This window comes from Oncorhynchus masou, chromosome 30 (genome assembly GCF_036934945.1).
Source record: "Oncorhynchus masou masou isolate Uvic2021 chromosome 30, UVic_Omas_1.1, whole genome shotgun sequence".
In the NCBI taxonomy this organism is placed as follows: Eukaryota; Metazoa; Chordata; class Actinopteri; order Salmoniformes; family Salmonidae; genus Oncorhynchus; species Oncorhynchus masou.
In genome coordinates, this window is record NC_088241.1 from 63,144,932 (window position 1) to 63,164,037 (window position 19,106).

At 43.6% G+C, this 19,106-nt stretch overlaps 1 protein-coding gene across 3 annotated transcripts in view; it reads left to right on the plus strand.

Moving 5' to 3' along the window:
* The first annotated feature begins 759 nt into the window (after positions 1-759).
* Positions 760-19,106, plus strand: part of LOC135522931 (collagen alpha-1(XVIII) chain-like) — a 129,869-nt gene continuing 111,522 nt past the window's right edge. For all 3 annotated transcript variants that reach the window (XR_010452745.1, XM_064949645.1, XM_064949646.1), the window contains exons 1-2: positions 760-1,048; positions 1,146-1,222. Coding sequence is in view for 2 of the 3 variants with exons in the window: in XM_064949645.1 (XP_064805717.1) it covers positions 1,038-1,048; positions 1,146-1,222 (88 nt within the window). In the remaining variant the exon portion in view is untranslated. The remainder of the gene's footprint in view (positions 1,049-1,145; positions 1,223-19,106) is intronic.

Genomic DNA, 19,106 nt, shown 5'->3' on the forward strand with positions numbered 1-19,106 from the left:
AGTTAGCGGTGATGCTAGCTAGTTAGCGGTGGTGCTAGCTAGTTAGCGGTGGTGCTAGCTAATAGCGTTTCAATCTGTGACGTCACTCGATCTGAGACCTTGAAGTCGTGGTTCCCATTGCTGCTGCAAGGGCTGCGGCTTTTGTGGAGCGATGGGTAACGATGCTTCGTGGGTGTCAGTTGTTGATGTGTGCAGAGGGTCCCTGGTTCGAGCCCGGGTAGGGGCGAGGGGACGGACAAAAGTTTATACGGTTACACTCTAAGGTCTGGCAAGGGGTGGTGGTGGGTTTGGACTGTGCCAAGGTCTTTCTTGAAGTGCAGACAATCAACAGCTGTACATTCAAAATAAGTGTGTAGGTTTACAGTATTTTTTGATGCAACTCTGTCGCCGTGGTTACTGATTACTGTTGATGGAAGAAGTCTTTAAAACTATTGAGCTGGCATATACTGCATTTCCAATGGAGATATTCTCTTAAAAAGCTAAATGTTTTGATGACTCTTTTATAAATACTTTGTTTGGTTATAGCCATATTAGAAGTCAACAGAAGTGTATAAGTAGTAGACAGGTTTCACACTCAAACCAAAGTCACATCAACACTGACCTCAACTGGTTTGGAGAAGGTGATGTGAATATTCATCACAAAAATGTAATATCTACAAGTGATAACGTTGCATATTTTCTCAATTCAACGCCAGATAAGAATCCTTTAAAAGCAGGAGAAAGGTAGGAGAGAGAGCTCACTCCTTAATAGAGAGGAAGGGAAGTTGGTGTGCGTTAATTTGAATCTGGAGTAGCGCTATATGAGGGGAGAGTCCACGAGAAGCGACTGTGAGGAGTCAGATTTCAGTGTTTTGGTCCTGGAGGACTGAAGGAGACTTTGTTTCAGTTGGAACTGCGGGCAGTCCAAGGAAACCGAGAGTGAGTCAGGGGAGATCGAGACATTTTAAAGAGTGAGTGAGTGACTAAGTGAGTGAAGGATAGAGCGGGGCTCCAACTCTTACCACTATCACTTTTGTGTGGACTTACCAAGACTGAAAATGACTTCCCGGTAAATTCACGCATATTTTACGCGTTTTGAAAGTGTTTTGACAAACCATTTTTTTTTTACTCAGCTAAATTCTTAACTTTTCTCCCCTTATCATCAGCATCTCCCTGTGGTCCGTTGGAATACATCTCACACTGTGGTACTGCCAACTGTCGACTCCATATCGCCTTCTGGACGGTATGTCACGCTCATCATATTTTGTTCTGTTCTCTCTCTCATTTGGCTCAAGTGGTTTGCTATTGTGCATCTGTGAGAAAGTATAGCTTCTTCAATATGCATCCATTCATTCATGCATGTTTTGCCTAATAGCTTGATAAAGTCACATAGTCAGTGCATGTTTAGTGATACGATTTTGTGATAGTGTATATCGTATTCTAACATTCCTTGGTGCAATCCCTTTGCATAAAGTTAAACTTTTTGGGGGACATTGGATCCTGTGCAATTATTATAGCGTTATGAAACTGAGCGATGGGTCCATAAACGCTTTCTTTGTGGGTCTAGTTTTGGGGTTTAAGATTGGTTTTTATAATGATTACTTTTTAAGTCATACAGACTGATGCATGAAACTGCTGAGTTGGATGAACCTTGTGGGTGTAAATACGCAGCGCATGTCTTTGACACCATCAGCAACCAAGCGTAAAACCAAGCAATTCCATTATTATTTGCGTAACGTGTAATTCTGGTAAAGCTTTATATCATATCTTGACAGTGCGACACTTAACAAAAATGCGCAGACAGAACATGTCCATAGAGTGGAACAAATTGGAGAGCTTAAACTGATGCGCTTACTGTGCGCTCTGTGTCTACCGAGACATTTCAATGACCTGTCGCCGACGGCTCCGTGATTAATGGTTCTGCTACAGAGCAAAAGTAATGCATGATGTGAGCGAACCAGGCTAATGCATTGGCCTCTGAAAGCAATTGACACAGACAGACTAGTGTTGCAGTGTAATCATGGACGCAGACGGGTCATCCTCAGATGGCTAAGTGTTTTTATGACGGAGCGCATAGGCTACATGTTGCATCAGTAGCTAACCAATTGAGTTAAATCATTAGAGGGAGCGCTCTATCACTATACATTTACGCATATAACCATCCAGTGTGTGTGTGTGTGTGTGTGTGCGCGCGCGTGCCAGCATGCATACATCTGTCTAATGACAGGTCCCTGACTTGGCTTAAACTTCAACTCAAGGTCAATGCATGGGGTGATATGAGGCTTTTTCATTTTATTTTAATGTTATATATATGATAAAGGACCATGTGCAGACTGACAGATAATTACTGTCGCTCTTCATCAGTAGAAACGCACGCAGAATGCCGTTTTGACATGCTCTGGAGATTATATTCGCTGAGTGGACAAAACATTATGAACATCTGCTCTTTCCATGACAGAGACTGACCAGGTGAATCCAGGTGAAAGCTATGATCCCTTATTGATGTCACTTGTAGATAAAGGGGTGGAGGCAGGTTAAAGAATCGTTTTTCAGAGGAGACATGGATTGTATACACTACCATTCAAAAGTTTGGGGTCACTTATACATTTTCTTGTTTTTGAAAGAAAATGTATTTTTTGACCATTAAAATAACATCAAAATCAGAATATCTACATAGGGGTACAGAGGCCCATTATCGGCACGTTGTGTTAGCTAATCCAAGTTTCTCATTTTAAAAGGCTAATAGGACCATTAGAAAACCCTTTTGTAATTATGTCAGCAAAGCTGAAAACTGTTGGTCTGATTACAGAAGCAATAAAACTGTCGTTCTTTAGAGGCACATGTACGCAGTAAATACTGGAACAAACAAAGCTGTTGCCGAGAAAAGGTCCCATCTTTGTGTATTTGTTGAAATGGAGCTGGTGTTCCCCATTTTGGAGTTCTGTGGTGTAGCCTACCCACCACCTATACGTTTAAACCATCTCTTGTTTCCTGAAGTATGGCTGTGTTTACACAGGCAGCCCGAATCTGATCTTTTTTATCTCCCTAATTGGTCTTTTGACCAATCAGATCAGCTCTGAAAAATATCTGATATGAAAGGATCTTGATGTGATTGGTCAAAAGAACAATTATTTGAAAAAAAATATCACAAGTGAGCTGCCTGTCTAAACGCAGCTGTTGTAGGCTCCATGTGTAGTGATAAGGACTAGCCCTAATGGTTTTCTAATCAGCCCAGTACAAGACAAATACCTGGTTAAGTGTGTGTCATCGTAATGAGCCCTTACACATACCAGGAGTATGAGGTACTGGCATAGCTAGTTAATCAATCAATCAATGAAAATGTATATATTAAAGCCCTCTTTACATCAGCCGATGTCACAAGGTGCTGTACGGAAACCCAGCCTAAAACCCCAAAGAGCAAACAATGCAGCTTAGAAGTTAGGTTGTTTTTCTTGTGGAGACATCGTAAAATGAGTTTATGGGAATTCACTCATGGTGATTTGTCTCTCTTAATGCTTGTAAATGTGAATTTGAACAGCCAGCAGGCACAATGCGCCATTCTGGCCTTAGTGCCACCCCAAGTCTAAATGTATGATTAAGCATTTCCAATTCAGATTAAGGTTTAAGACTGATGCCTCTTAAACCTAAATCTGTTGATGTACTAATGATCTGTTTATCTACAGTTAAATCCTTCAATAGTCTAATTTAGAGCCTTAAAAAAATGCACCATTTGAAGGGATTATGTCAAATGTCTTTATACAATGGGGCCGGGACCTTAACATTTTAGATGCTTAGGTCCTACAGTGCGTGTGAAGGCGGCCTACTCATGTTAATGGGAAGGTGGGTGGAATTTGGCAATCTGCTTAGTGTTGGCGCCTTCCATCTGGTTCACACATGCAAAAGACTCTCTTAAAGATGTTTATGGGACTATTTTAATAAACACGGAGACAAAGGACATTGTTCAAAAGAGGAGCACAATAATTCATCTCCAAACAGTGCTGACATAACTATTCTCCTGTAACCTAGTCTGTACTGTATGTTGTAGCCTGTATATCTCTTCTAAGAGACAACCGTTGGAGGCAGGAAAAGTAATCCCATGTGTTTCACTAGTGACTGTGATGATGATGATGACTATGAGATGGAGCAGCTGGTGTTCAGTCGCGTCTCCTGGGGCCTCACAGCACCTTACTATACCATAGATTTACTTCCGGCGCCCACAGAGAGGACCGCCTCACTTCTAGATTTGTTCATTATTCTGTACTAACATGCTCATTCCGTGTGAGGACCACCAACGGATTCTCCTCAGGAGTGGAGCTGAGGGCTGTTGCTGTTTACATCAATAGGAACTATATGCTTTCAAAGAGATGCTGTCCTGAAATGAATGTCAACGTCTGCACGGTGTCTCATGATGCTGCACATACATTATTCTACACAGATAAGATCACTTAGAAGCATGCCGTGTGTGTGTGTGTGTGTGTGTGTGTGTGTGTGTGTGTGTGTGAGCGAGCCTGTTTACTCTTAATTCCGGACCGGTCTTTGAACCACAGAGAGGGGGCGTGGATGGTTCGTTTGTCCACCCATGGCTGCTCCCATGTCGGGACAACAGGGAGAGAGAGAGAGGCCTCCTACCAGGCTGCTAAGGTTAGCTGTAATGAAGGATGAGTTGCAGCTCTGTCCTGGCTGTGGGGAAGTTGTAGACCCAGAAAACAGACAGCATCACCCCTCACAGCGGCATGGCCAATACTGAATGTCAACAGACTCAACAGCTCAGTTGGCATTCTATGATGATGTGTCCGATGACACTATACTTCTTGAAGGTTGAATATCTTATCTCGACTGCTGCCATGCAAAATATTTTGGGACCAATGAAACAAATACCAAAATATTGTTTTTTGAGTGGACTTTCCCTTTAAGTGGTCCAAAAAATGAGCTGAGTTCATACAGATGAGCTTTCTTTTTGGGGTGAACTATCCCTTTAAGTAAAGCAAGCCATCGTCCATTGCTGATGAGACTGTGGTGATTTGCGTCACACCCATATTGCTGTCAAGAATTTGAGTGAAAAGCAGAGAACCAATGTTTGTACCTGATGTACTTAGATATGTAATTAAAATGATTTAGCGCTTCCTTTCAGTAAAAGAGACATACAAGTGGGGCCCAGGCCACACACGGTAAACATTTATTTATGTTATGTGTAAATCTTTGTTTCCCTCTTGTCTCTTCCTGATTGAATAACATACTTTGGATGCCACAGCTGTATTTGACTTAAAATGCGAAACAATTTCTGCATTCCAAATTCCAAACTCTCCTAAACTCTGGATAATTTTAAGCAGAGGAAGATGAAGATGGATATTCATCAAACTCGGCAGCTCAGTTTAGTCCTCTCTCCTCTCCTCTCCTCTCCTCTCCTCTCCTCTCCTCTCCTCTCCTCTCCTCTCCTCTCCTCTCCTCTCCTCTCCTCTCCTCTCCTCTCCTCCTCTCCTCTCCTCTCCTCTCCCTCTCCTCTCCTCTCCTCTCCTCTCTCTTCTCTTCTCCTCTTCCTTCTCTCCTCTCTCTTCTCTTCTCTCCTCCTCTCCTCTCTCCTCCTCCCTCTCTCCTCTCCTCTCCTCTCCTCTCCTCTCCTCTCTTCTCTTCTCTTCTCCTCTGCCCAAACGGACAGTGTGTGTGTGTGAACATGTGTGGGAGAAATGGCCAGGCATGCAGGGGAAGGGGAGAAGAAGTTGGGATCTTTATCTAAGTTATTGTAAGAGTACTGTTGCTATCAGGCCACACGTCAACAAACCTTTTTCCTTGTCAGTGCGTTTTCGCGACAAATTAGACCAAATCATTGCACATTGCATTGCAAAATGTCAGAATTGCCACAGGAATCCCCCCCCCCCACACACACACACACAAATATCACAAAAAACCCTGTGAAATCCTGGAGGGACTGCAATTTAATGTAGTGACTGGTGTTGATATCAAATTCCTGCTCTCTTTACATTCATCTCTCATGAATTCTCCTATTGTTGCATTAATCGGTCTGTTGAAATCACAGCTTTGTTCATCAAAGTGCCTAGTGCCCCCCTAAAAATTCTCAATTTAAGAATTCCCACTCCCTCTCCCCCTTTTATCAGGCCGGCATTTACTTCTCTAACCTTCACCAGAAAGGAATCTTGGGTTTGAGTCTTCCTGAATGTTGCCTTAAAACGATTAAAGAAAGTGTTCCCACATTAGGTCACATTCCAAAGGTTTTAGAAGTGCCTCATACCCATTAATTAATAGGTGAAACCTGTATGAAATGTTTATGTTTTTCAGACAGTGGCCTGATGGGAGATTTATCTCGATCTGGAGAGTCACTGTCAGACTGGGAAGATGTGGGTGAAAACAAGCAGGTGTCTGTTTCTATGAGACCAGAGATAATCTTGGTGATATAACGGTTATACTGTATACTGGAGTATTTCGAAATACCAAAGGGATCATTTTCCACACTGTAATTATTTTTTCAACAAAAATTGATATTTTTGGGGTTGGTGGCGCCGCCTCCTCCTTGCTATAAGAAATATAATATGTGTTATAAATTATATCCAGCACAGGGCTCCAGCTATGTTAACTTGCTAGCTCAGTGGCTCGATGTCAATCGCAAGCTTCTTGAGCCTTGTTCACACTGCAGGCCTTAATGCTCCAATCAGTTTTGTTTTTCTAATACGTTTTGGACAACTGACTGTCCAAACAGCAAGTGACCAAATGGGACTTGTGTGTGTTCAGACAGCAGTCATTTGATGACAAGGCTACACTAGTTATCATAGTAAGGAGGGGTGTGTGTGTGCAGTGGTCTAGACTGATTGGTGGTGGTGCTTGTGCTTCCTATCACTCAGTTCTGTAGCAAGCTACGGTGACAATAATGCCTGTCATGGACATTTCCCAGTTGTTTTGAATGTTCAAAATCATGTTGGTAAGAACACTTTTAAAGCCTCAAAGGATAAGATGATCCAACTTTAAAAATGAGTACTTTTCTGTACATACAATTAATCATAACTTGATTACGTCATAAAGGACAACGTCCCTAGCGGGCGGAACAGATATGACAGCTTGTTACACAAAGGAAAAGGGGCTGGGTTTAGTGAAAGAGCGGGGAGACTGAGGAACAAAGGGAAGAAGCTGTTCCATCATAAATACAGTATCTTATGCATTCTAAATTACCGGCCATTTGGAAAAGGAAAATGCAATAAATATTTACTCTGAGTTGCGCTTCAGTAGGTTGTAACATCGTTGTGTGGTAGACGGGATACTCTGTCTGTTCCTTCCTAACCCGCATTTGCAGCTGTGGTCGCTAACTCAACGGCTAGGTGGTATCACTTCTGTCGTGAATAAGAGTTCACAGTTCATACCATTCGCAACGAAAGCTCACGCTGATGTTGGCTTCATTCTGTAGTTATTATCTGAACCATTCTGACATAGGAAAAAGAACAGATTTGAATCTGAAATGCAAATAAATAGGATTTGAGTCACTTCAAACTGCCATTGTGAACACGGCTTGGTTACAGCTGAGACATTCAATCCCCTCCTGGATCAAGATTCCTGTTGCCTAAATTGTTTTATGCGTCGTTGTCACCTTGTGTGCTCTTCCAGTTATACCATATGGTACAGAAGTGGTATGAACATCTAGATACCGCTCAAACCTGACCAGAGAGAGAGAGCGAGTCTTCTCATCTGAGCCCTGAGAAGCCGGCGTCCCGTCTGGCTGTTGATAGAAGTCGGTACTGCTGTGTGTCCTGTGTTTGTTCTCTCTCTCTTACCAGATGTGATGAGACTAGAGAGAGGGCTTCCCCTAATGACAGAGCAGCCGTCTGCAGCCGACAGATTTATCCTCTTGCTTTGGGACTCCAGTGTTTTTTTTCTTCTTCTGTCTGATAAAAAAGGTCAGCTTGTCTTTTTGATGTGGGCGGCGCATCCTTCAAACGCTGCTTGTATGATTAGCGCCTCAGCTGTTGCTGTTTTAGAAGCTTTCATCAACTCTAAACGTTTCTTTTGTTTGAAGATAATGTATCAGCACTCTGCGTAAGCACAGGCAGTCGACGTGTAAGGTCATTTGAGGTCACTCGGTTAGGGGGATTCCCTGTGATCACTGTTGTTCTAGCCTTGACCTCTCAGCATGGTTAATGAACATCCTTGAGAGAGAGAGAGAGAGACCCTAATTTTTCAATACAGATTATTGGATTACAAAAAAAAGATGATGCCGATTTTTATATATTTGTAATGATTACAATAATACAGAATTAACACTTTTATTTTTAACTTAATATAATACATAAATAAAATCAATTTAGTCTCAAATAAATAATGAAACATGCTCAATTTGGTTTAGTTTTAGGTCATAGTTTTTATAGGACTATTTCTCTCAACCATTTGTATTTCATATGCCTTTGACTATTGGATGTTCTTCTAGGCATTTAAGTATTGCCAGCCTAATCTCGGGAGTTGATAGGCTTGAAGTCATAAACAGCTCAATGCTAGAAACACAGGGAAGAGCTGCTGGCAAACGCAGGAAAGTGCTCTTTGAATGAATGCTTACGAGCCTGCTGCTGCCTACCACCACTCAGTCAGACTGCTCTATCAAATATCAAATTATAGACTTAATTATAATATAATAAACACACAGAAATACGAGCCTTAGGTCATTAATATGGTCAAATCTGGAAAATATAATTGCGAAAACTAAACGTTTCAGTGAAATACGGAACCGTTCCATATTTTATCTAATGCGTGGCATCCCTAAGTCTAAATATTGCTGTTACATTGCACAACCTTCAATGTTATGTCATAATTATGTAAAATTCTGGCAAATTAATTACGGTCTTTGTTAGGAAGAAATGGTCTTCACACAGTTTGCAACGAGCCAGGCGGCCCAAACTGCTGCATGTACCCTGACTCTGCTTGCACAGAACACAAGAGAAGTGACACAATTTCCCTAGTTAACATTGCCTGCTAACAATTTATTTTAACTAAATATGCTGTTTTTTTTGTTTTTTTATTACTTGTGTAATGATTTTAAGAAAGGCATTGATGTTTATGGTTAGGTACACATTGGTGCAACGACAGTGCTTTTTTCGCGAATGACCTTGTTAAATCCTCACCCATTTGCAGAAGTAGGCTGTGATTCGATAAATTAACAGGCACCGCATTGATTATACAAAACGCAGGACAAGCTAGTTAACCTAGTAATATCATCAACCATGTGTAGTTAACTAGTGATCATGTTAAGATTGATTGTTTTTTATAAGATAAGTTTAATGCTAGCAAGCAATTTACCTTGGCTCTTTTCTGCACTCGCATAACAGGTGATCTGCCTGCCATGCAGTCTCCTGGTGGAGTGCATTGTAATCAGCCATAATCGGAGTCCAAAAATGCACATTACCGATTGTTATGAAAACTTGAACTAGGCCCTAATTAATCGGCCATCGGTCGACCTCTAGAAGAGAGAGGTGAAGGCAGAGAGAGAGAGGGTAAGAGAAGAGAGATGAAGACAGAGAAAGAGAGGGGGTTAGAGGAAGAGAGAGATGAAGACAGAGATAGAGAGGGAGATGAAGACAGAGAGAAAGAGAGGGGGTAAGAGGAAGAGAGAGATGAAGACAGAGAGAGACTATTCTGACGAGTTTCCATGAAGACCAGACTAGGGTTAGGGTTGTACTGGGCTGTACGTGATGTACTGGGCTGTACGCACTACACTCTGTAGACCCTGCAGTCGGATGCCAAGTAGTTGCCATAGCAAGCGGTGATGCAACCGGTGCTCTCAATGGTACAGCTGTTTAACTTAACACTGCCCCTCCCTGAACAGTAATAATTATGATTGTGTTGTATGTATTACATGTCCTGAGAGAGGTGGAGCTGGCTGCCCACAGTCATTCTATTGTCATGGGTCTGACATAATGTCATGGGGTTATTATTATGTCCAAATGGGACTCTTCCAAAAACACATCCATGATAAATATTGACCCACATGACTATGTGTTGATCTCGTTTAAATGCAGATGTAATTGTCATGATTATTGTATCATTCAATGCTCAATATGACTTTTTATTTATGTTTTCTCCCATTTTCTAAAAACAAACGTTGTCTCACCTCTACAACTCCCCCAACGGGCTCGAGAGGCAAAGCTCGAGTCATGTGTCCTCCGAAACATGACCTGCCAAACTGAACTTCTTCTAGCACCTGCCCGCTTATCCCCGGAAGCCGTACCAATGTGTCAGAGGACAGACCGTTCAACTGATGACCGAGGTCAGCCTGCATGAGCCAAGTAAAACCTCCCCGAACACGGACGACATTGGGACAATTGTGCGCCACCCTATGGGACTCCCGATCACGGCCCGTTTGTGATACAGCCTGGGATCAAACCCAGGTCTGTCGTGACACCTCCAGCACTGCGATGCAGTGCCTTAGACCGCTGCGTCACTCGGGAGGCAATTACACTACTTTTAAATATGTATCTGCATCTCCCTCACTCAGCTTTATGTCTTGAGTTATCCATCTGTTATCTTGACTCAACAATGTTTTCTCCCACATCTCTTCTTCTAAACCAATCAGCCGTTTTACTTTGAATGGAAACAAAGTGTGTGTTTTTCGGAGTAAGATGTTGTTATGGAGGTTACACGCTTCACTGCCCACTGTCCATCTCCCCTCCTTAGTCAAGATGCTAATGACACGTAAGTGTGAGGCTACAGATGAGAATCTGAAGCCAAAGTCCACAAGCAAATACTAGTGTTTTCTGTGCTTGGTGGTAAAGTTGTTTGGATATAAAGTGTGTTGTGTTCCTATAGATACTGGCATACTGTAACAGCTGAGTCAAACCTGGCATCACTGCGAAGTCCAGGGGATTCTGTACGCTGTGGATTTAATGGGAAACACAATGCCAGGAGGAGCATACCTGGCAACACGTGATATAAAATGCTCTGAAAAGCCCTGAGAATGAAATATAAACTTCACTTCAATTCCCTCTCCACTCACCGTTCTTGAGATATCATTGGCTGTGAAATCGCTCCATTGTGGGTGTATTTAAGCATAACTTTGCCGTCAAGGTGGGAGTTAGTTTTGGGCACAGAGCGAGTGTGTTGATAGAGTATAATGTATGGAGAGTATTATGTTGAACTCTTGGCTAAGGGAAGGGTGGGTGCTTTTCAGCCAATGTGTTTTAAATGAACACAATACCTATGGGTTTTAGAATGTTTTCAACTAGGTAAGTCAGTTAAGAACAAATTCTTATTTGACCCGGACGATGCTGGGCGTATTGTGCGCCGCCCTACGGGACTCCCAATCACAGCCGGTTGTGATACAGCCTGGAATCAAACCAGGGATTGTAGTGATGCCTCTAGCACTGAGATGCAGTGCCTTATACCGCTGCGTCACTCGGGAGCAAGTGGAAGGGGTGTCCAGGGCCAGCGTTTTACCCCAGCGGTGTCCGGGGCCAGCGTTTTACCCTAGCGGTGTCCGGGGCCAGCGTTTTACCCTAGCGGTGTCTGGGTCCAGCGTTTTACCCTAGCGGTGTCCGGGGCCAGCGTTTTACCCTAGCAGTTTCCGGGGCCAGCGTTTTACCCTAGCGCTGTCTGGGGCCAGCGTTTTACCCTAGCGCTGTCTGGGGCCAGCGTTTTACCCTAGCGCTGTCCGGGGCCAGCGTTTTACCCCAGCAGTTTCCGGGGCCAGCGTTTTACCCCAGCGCTGTCTGGGGCCAGCGTTTTACCCCAGTGCTGTCTGGGGCCAGCGTTTTACCCTAGTGCTGTCTGGGGCCAGCGTTTTACCCTAGCGCTGTCTGGGGCCAGCGTTTTACCCCAGCGGTTTCCGGGGCCAGCGTTTTACCCTAGCGCTGTCTGGGGCCAGCGTTTTACCCTAGCGCTATCCGGGGCCAGCGTTTTACCCCAGCGCTGTCCGGGGCCAGCGTTTTACCCCAGCGCTGTCCGGGGCCAGCGTTTTACCCTAGCGCTGTCCGGGGCCAGCGTTTTACCCTAGCGGTGTCCGGGGCCAGCGTTTTACCCTAGCGGTGTCCGGGGCCAGCGTTTTACCCTAGCGGTGTCCTGGGCCAGCGTTTTACCCTAGCGGTGTCCAGGGCCAGCGTTTTACCCTAGCGGTGTCCTGGCCCAGCGTTTTACCCTAGCGGTGTCCGGGGCCAGCGTTTTACCCTAGCGGTGTCCTGGGCCAGCGTTTTACCTAATGTTAATGGTTTGACAAGAGACTTCTGGGTTAGAGAAGCCACTTGTCAGCAACTGCGGACGGGCATGGATGCCAGTCCTCCCCTACTGCTTTGTGGGTTACCATAAACACCCATAATCCAGTGTCACATGTCTCGGAGGATCTTGTGGTCATGGTGATGGGGAGGGATAAGAGACGGGAGTTTGGCACAAGGGGAGGAATGCAACGAGGGAGTGCCATGGCAGCGAACAGACCCTAGCACCCATTTAGCTAAATGTGGGGAGAAATCCTTATTGTTTGTGATGAGGGACATGTCTTGGGGATGTCTTCCTTCTACAAAGTGGGACCCCGTATTGCTGACAGGACGTTCGTAGACATTCGCCTGCCGCTGTTAAATGGCCAGTCAATGAGCTCGACTGAATAGAAAGAAGAAAGAAGCGTTTGTTTCCTAAGACTAGCTAGTCAGTTGAAGTGTGTGTAAGATGACCTCACAGGTATAAATAGGTCTGTTTATTAAACAGCATTTTTATTTCACAGTAAACTGCGGTTGTGCTCCTCACTTTAGTTTATAGTCACAGACCTCACACAAACAACACACTTTGCACTGAATGGATCTGCTTGTTTTTAACGTTACTTAGTGTTTAATTGTTCCCATGCCAACTAGATATTCTCAGTAAACTTCATGTGAAGTTATTCAACATCCTCAGGCAGTGTATCAAAAGCGTCTTATTCCTCGTCTCGCTCTCTCTTCCAGGGTCATGTTTTCAATGGCCGACTGCTTTTAATTTCCCCCAACACTCCCCTTCTCTCTGTTAGTTTTGACTTGTGTCAAGCAAATTTCCATTGAATTTTCCATCGGATGACGCAATCTCTCTACTCCACTACTTGGTGCGTAACAGGGGCGTGCGAAGGGAGCGGTTGATTATTGTAGTCGTAGCTTTTTCGGTCGGTCTTGTAACGTTTTTAGCGAGGGGAGTGGGGTGTCCTCCGCCATGACCTGATTTGAAAACAAGAGTTTGTGACCTTTCAACTCTGAGTTGTTGGATGTTTACCTTCCCTGTCAAGGTGATCCCTAAACTTGAGGGGGGTGACATAAGTTGAAACAGACGGTCAAAGGAGTGAGAAAGACCGGAGGCAAAGAAGCAAATTTGCAAGATAACCTGAAAGTAAAAATCCCAATGACTCCTATTTGGCACGTGCAGAGCACTCCATATTGGCCTGGTAACAATATACAACATTTTCCTCTTGCAAATAAACAAGAAATGTCTTAGAAGTTCCTAAGAAGTTTCTCCAGGAGCAGATTAACCGTCATTTGAAGACAGCTGACCATAAAACTGGCATGGCGCTCCTCAGGTCCTCTCATCTTTCACAACATTTTGTGGATCTATATTTCATCCATTTACACCTAGTGGAAGTGAGTCGGAGTTCAGATGTTTAGTGCTGTTTGGCATCAAAAGAGCCGAGAAAGTAACAGCTCTCTCCTCTGTTATACAGGCCCTGGCAGCCAAAGAGGACAAATTCTCAATCGGGACAGTCTAAGATCAGGTGACGAGGGCTTGGGTTGTAGCTTTACCCCATTACCTGGACTGTGTTGGCATGAATCTCATTTGGAACTATTTTGGAGGAAGCGTTAGAAAATCACTTTTATAACCTGTTGTTAATTTAGATATGCTTCTGTGGGTACAAACGCATAAAGGGAAGATTAATTGTAATTGCAAGACAGGATTACTGTTCAGTATTTTTTAATTTTTTTATTTCACCTTTTATTTAACCAGGTAGGCTAGTTGAGAACAAGTTCTCATTTACAACCTGGCCAAGATAAAGCAAAGCAGTGTGACACAGACAACAACACAGAGTTACACATGGAGTAAACAATAAACAAGCCAATAACACAGACAAGTCAATGACACAGTAGAAAAAAGAAAGTCTATATACAGTGTGTGCAAAAGGCATGAGGAGGTAGGCAATAAATAGGCCGTAGCAGCGAATAGTTACAATTTAGCAGATTAACACTGGAGTGATAAATGATCAGATGATGATGTGCAAGTAGAGATACTGGTGTGCAAAAGAGCAGAAAAGTAAATGCAATAAAAACAGTATGGGGATGAGGTCGGTAGATTGAGTGGGCTATTTACAGATGGACTATGTACAGCTGCAGCGATCGGTTAGCTGCTCAGATAGTTGATGTTTAAAGTTGGTGAGGAAAATAAGTCTCCAACTTAAGCGATTTTTGTAATTCGTTCCAATCACTGGCAGCAGAGAACTGGAAGGAAAGGCGGCCAAATGAGGTGTTGGCTTTGGGGATGATCAGTGAGATATACCTGTTGGAACGTGTGCTACGGGTGGGTATTGTTATCGTGACCAGTGAACTGAGATAAGGAGGAGCTTTACCTAGCATAGACTTATAGATGACCTGGAGCCAGTGGGTCTGGCGACGAATATGTAGCGAGGGCCAGCTGACTAGAGCATACAGGTCACATTGGTGGTTGGTATAAGGTGATTTGGTAACAAAACGGATGGCACTGTGATAGACTGCATCCAGTTTGCTGAGTAGAGTATTGGAAGCTATTTTGTAGATGACATCGCAGAAAGCGAGGATCGGTAGGATATTCAGTTTTACTAGGGTAAGTTTGGTGGCGTGAGTGAAGGAGGCTTTGTTGCGAAATGGAAAGCCGACTCTAGATTTGATTTCGAATTGCAGATGTTTGATATGAGTCTGGAAGGAGAGTTTGCAGTCTAGCCAGACACCTAGGTACTTATAGATGTCCACATATTCTAGGTCGGATCCATCCAGGGTGGTGATGCTAGTCGGGCGTACAGGGGCAGGCAGCGAATGGTTGAAAAGCATGCATTTGTTTTTTACTAGCGTTTAAGAGCAGTTGGAGGCCACGGAAGGAGTGTTGTATGGCATTGAAGCTCGTTTGTAGGTTAGATAGCACAGTGTCCAAGGAAGGTCCAGAAGTATATAGAATGGTGTCGTCTGCGTAGAGGTGGATCAGGGAATCGCCCGCAGCAAGAGCGACATCATTGATATATACAGAGAAAAGAGTCGGCCCGAGAATTGAACCCTGTGGTACCCCCATAGAGACTGCCAGAGGTCCGGACAACATGCCCTCCGATTTGACACACTGAACTCTGTCTGCAAAGTAGTTGGTGAACCAGGCGAGGCAGTCATTAGAAAAACCAAGGCTATTGAGTCTGCCGATAAGAATACAGTGATTGACAGAGGCGAAAGCCTTGTCCAGGTCGATCAAGACGGCTGCACAGTACTGTCTTTTATCAATGGCGGTTATGATGTCGTGTAGTATCTTGAGTGTGGCTGAGGTGCACTCGTGACTGGCTCGGAAGCCGGATTGCACAGCGAGGAGGTATGGTGGGATTCTAAATGGTCAGTGATCTGTTTATTAACTTGGCTTTCGAAGACTTTAGATAGGCAGGGCAGGATGAATATAGGTCTGTAACAGTTTGGGTCTAGTTTGGGTCTGACCGCGGCAGCTTTCCAATCTTTAGGGATCTCGGACGATACGAAAGAAAGGTTGGGTATGGGTTGTGACGTGCCTGTTCAGGTGGTTGGTTCTTCAGGGCTCTGATCCTTTAACTATAGGGTGGCTCACAAGTGGCCCAGCGTCATCCAGGTTAGGGTTTGGCCGGGGTAGGCCGTCATTGTAAATAAGAATTTGTTCTTAACCCTCCTGCTGTGTTCCGGTCGAATTGGACCGATTTATACGTTTTTTCTCTCTGGAAAATGTAGTTAATTTAATCTGATTGTCATAAGGTTCCATGACTTTGTCCACACAGGGCATCTGAACACACACAATACATTTAGATGATTTTAATTACATTTTGGGTGTTTTATTTAACTTTGGTACACCTGTGGTGTTCCCGGTCAAAAATGACCGGTCATTAGAAATGTCCACATATTCTAGTGAAACTACAATTAGTATATAAATTTGCGTTCAGGTACATGCCCATTCATCAGATGGACACACTTCCTCTCCCAGACCCCCACATGCATGTGTATTTGAGCGTGTAAACACACACACCTCACCCTTCTTGGCTTCCATGGTAATCTCCTCGGAAACCTTTCCCCAATAGAATCCTCCCCTCACGGGAACCACACCTGTTGGAATTCTCACAAACAATCGCAACATTGTTTCAATAACATATAGAACATTTCTTGCAGCTCTGGTATATAAAGCTTTTTTGAAGCCTTGCTCACAATTCATTCTGTGGCAGCACAATGACCAAACCATATAGTGTATGTGAGGCTCTTGATCATATCTTTGATCATGACACTGGTGAGGATGAGAGAGTCCTTGTTCAACTTTGACACAAAGTAGTCTGTGATAAATAGCACAATATGTTTCATCTGAGTATTTGTTATAGTTAAAATAATCCATACATGATGCTTTCTTTTTTTAACTCAAAAATGAGTTGTATGAGCTCAGGTCAATGAGGCCTACAGGCCATAAATAGCAAATAGAAGATCAAAACTTGTAATGTTCTCAAGAACTTAAGTTAATAAAAAGATCTAACGCAACATTAGATTATAATATATGGATTATTATGGATTTATAATCAGCTATAATGGGGCGGTCATTTTGGACCGGGAAAACAGAATTAATTAACATGAAATGAACACAACAGGAGGGTTAACTGACTTGCCTAGTTAAATAAAGGTTCAATTTTAAAAATATATATAAAACTATAGTAGAGGAAAGAGAAATGTATGTATTCAAGGTCACACATCATTTTTCATTTAGGAATCAAATTCCTATGAATGTCTGTCTGCCTTCTTGCTAAATTAAGAGAAATGTGAATTAGTCATAAAGAAACCAAATGTATTGGTTACATAACAGTTACAGCTTCGTGGTCCATAGTGGATTTATTAGGTCATTGGATGACAACATCTTTACATTTCAGTCATTTCGCAGACGCTCTTATCCAGTTATTGCCTCTAATGAGAATGAAGAATCAAGCTTTCAGCTTCTCTGGGCGTCAAGCTGAACCAGCCTCTGTCGGCCAAGTACAGCAGAGGCTGAAACTATACAGTTCAAATGTATGAACACACAGCTGGTAACATCATGCATTGGGTTGTTCCAGTAGCATAGAAGGCTGTTCCCAGTGGGAAAACAGGTTGAAATGATGTAATTACAACTATTTTAACATGAATTATGATGTTATATCAAACAGTTGTGACCGTTGGGCTAGACAGTGGTTCTCAAATGTGCTTTTGGAATTGTCTTGTGGCCTACCAAGAAAACAAGCCCAGTGTTTCTAACACCTGTGACCCTAAAGGAATTCTTCTACTCCGAAGAATTGGGTCACTGGGTCCTGAGTTGACCCACCATCTGGGAAGCACTGGAAAATGGAAGTTTAATGTTCTGGGAGGACTAGAACCTTAGTATGAGTGACCGTGTTATGGGAGTTGAAGCAATGGTTCAGGTCGGAGCATGTTGGATCCTTTTTTTGGGGAGTTGAAGCGATGGTTCATGTTGGAGCGTGTTTTTTTTGGTGCGGGGGGGTAGGGGGGTTGAAGATACTGTTCGGGTTGGAGCGTGTTGGGTGTTTTTTTTTCAGTAAGAGAAGGTAAGTGGGTGTTTGGTCGGGAGATCAGCTCGATCGACTGTTCGTCAAACAGCCACAATCAGCCGACGCCATGGAAACGATGGCGAAACACGGATTCAATGGAAGGCAAGTGGTCTGGAAGTGGCTCTCTTCAGACTTTACAGACTCCCACTGTAATACAAAATGTCAAGACAGATGGTATCGCTCTGAGCGTTAGTACTCCACAGGGATATTGCTTTTCTAAACTGGGATCTCCAAAACCTCCAAGTGTTGTATACAGACACACAAACCCCACTCAGCTTAGTCCAGGAAGACTCTTTATAAATAAGAAAAGAAGATAAAATAGCATATTATGTTTTTATTCTGAGAAGGCTTCTTTATGACTCTGAAACGACCACTGCACTCCTAAGAAAAATCCCTTATGGATGGCTCTCTAGTCTTCAAGGGGCCACTGCAGACCTCCCTTTACAAAGCACTCCATCAGTCATCGTTCCGTCTCTCCTTCCCTGAGAGGCTGGAAGCTTTCACACTCTGTTGAAAAGGCCTTAAACCTCTGGGGGACATTTTGAAGGCAAGCTGCCAAAGAGAGCAGCAATTGAAACCGGAGTACCATTTTTCTCGGACACGTTGGCCAGAGAGGCGGCATTACAGCTGGTTAAACACACAGGAAGGCCTCTGAAACAACGTGACATTTACATGACGGGAGCCTCCTTCCCCTCCAGCCATACACTTTCAACAGCCATGATCTACCCAAACCAAATAACACTGGCCTGGCCTACACAGCAAAATGGGATGGGGCAAGAGCATGTAGCTCAATTGAACAATTTTGATTGGTAACCACTGGACAGGAATGGACTGGACTGTACATATTGTATTATTCTTTACAACAAGAATTTCAGAAAGATGTAGTCTTTCAGCCTCTTTAATAATCTCTGTTTGCTCCAATAAGGGGTTGTGGCATAGTTGAGGTTTTGGCCTCACGGTTCACGTACTTTCACGTCAACTACCTCTCCTCCTCTCTGGCGCTCGTTGTCGCCAGTGTACTCATTATTACACACACCTGTCAAGATCATTATGCGCACCTGCACCTCATGAGACTCACCTGGACTCCATCACCTTCCTGATTACCTCCCCTATATGTCACTCCCTTTGGTTCTTTCCTCAGGCGTTATTGACTCTGATTCTGTTTATATGTTTCATGTCTGTACTCTACTCGTGTTTCTTGTTTTGTTCCATGTTCGTTTATTTATTAAATTCACTCCCTGTACTTGCTTCCTGTTTATTAGAGTACACGTTTACAGAATAACACCTCATAAAAGGGAAGCAACAAGGATTTTTTTGCTATTAAACTGGTCGGGTCTGAGGGCGGCTGCCGAAGCAACCGAAGATGCCTCAGCTGGCT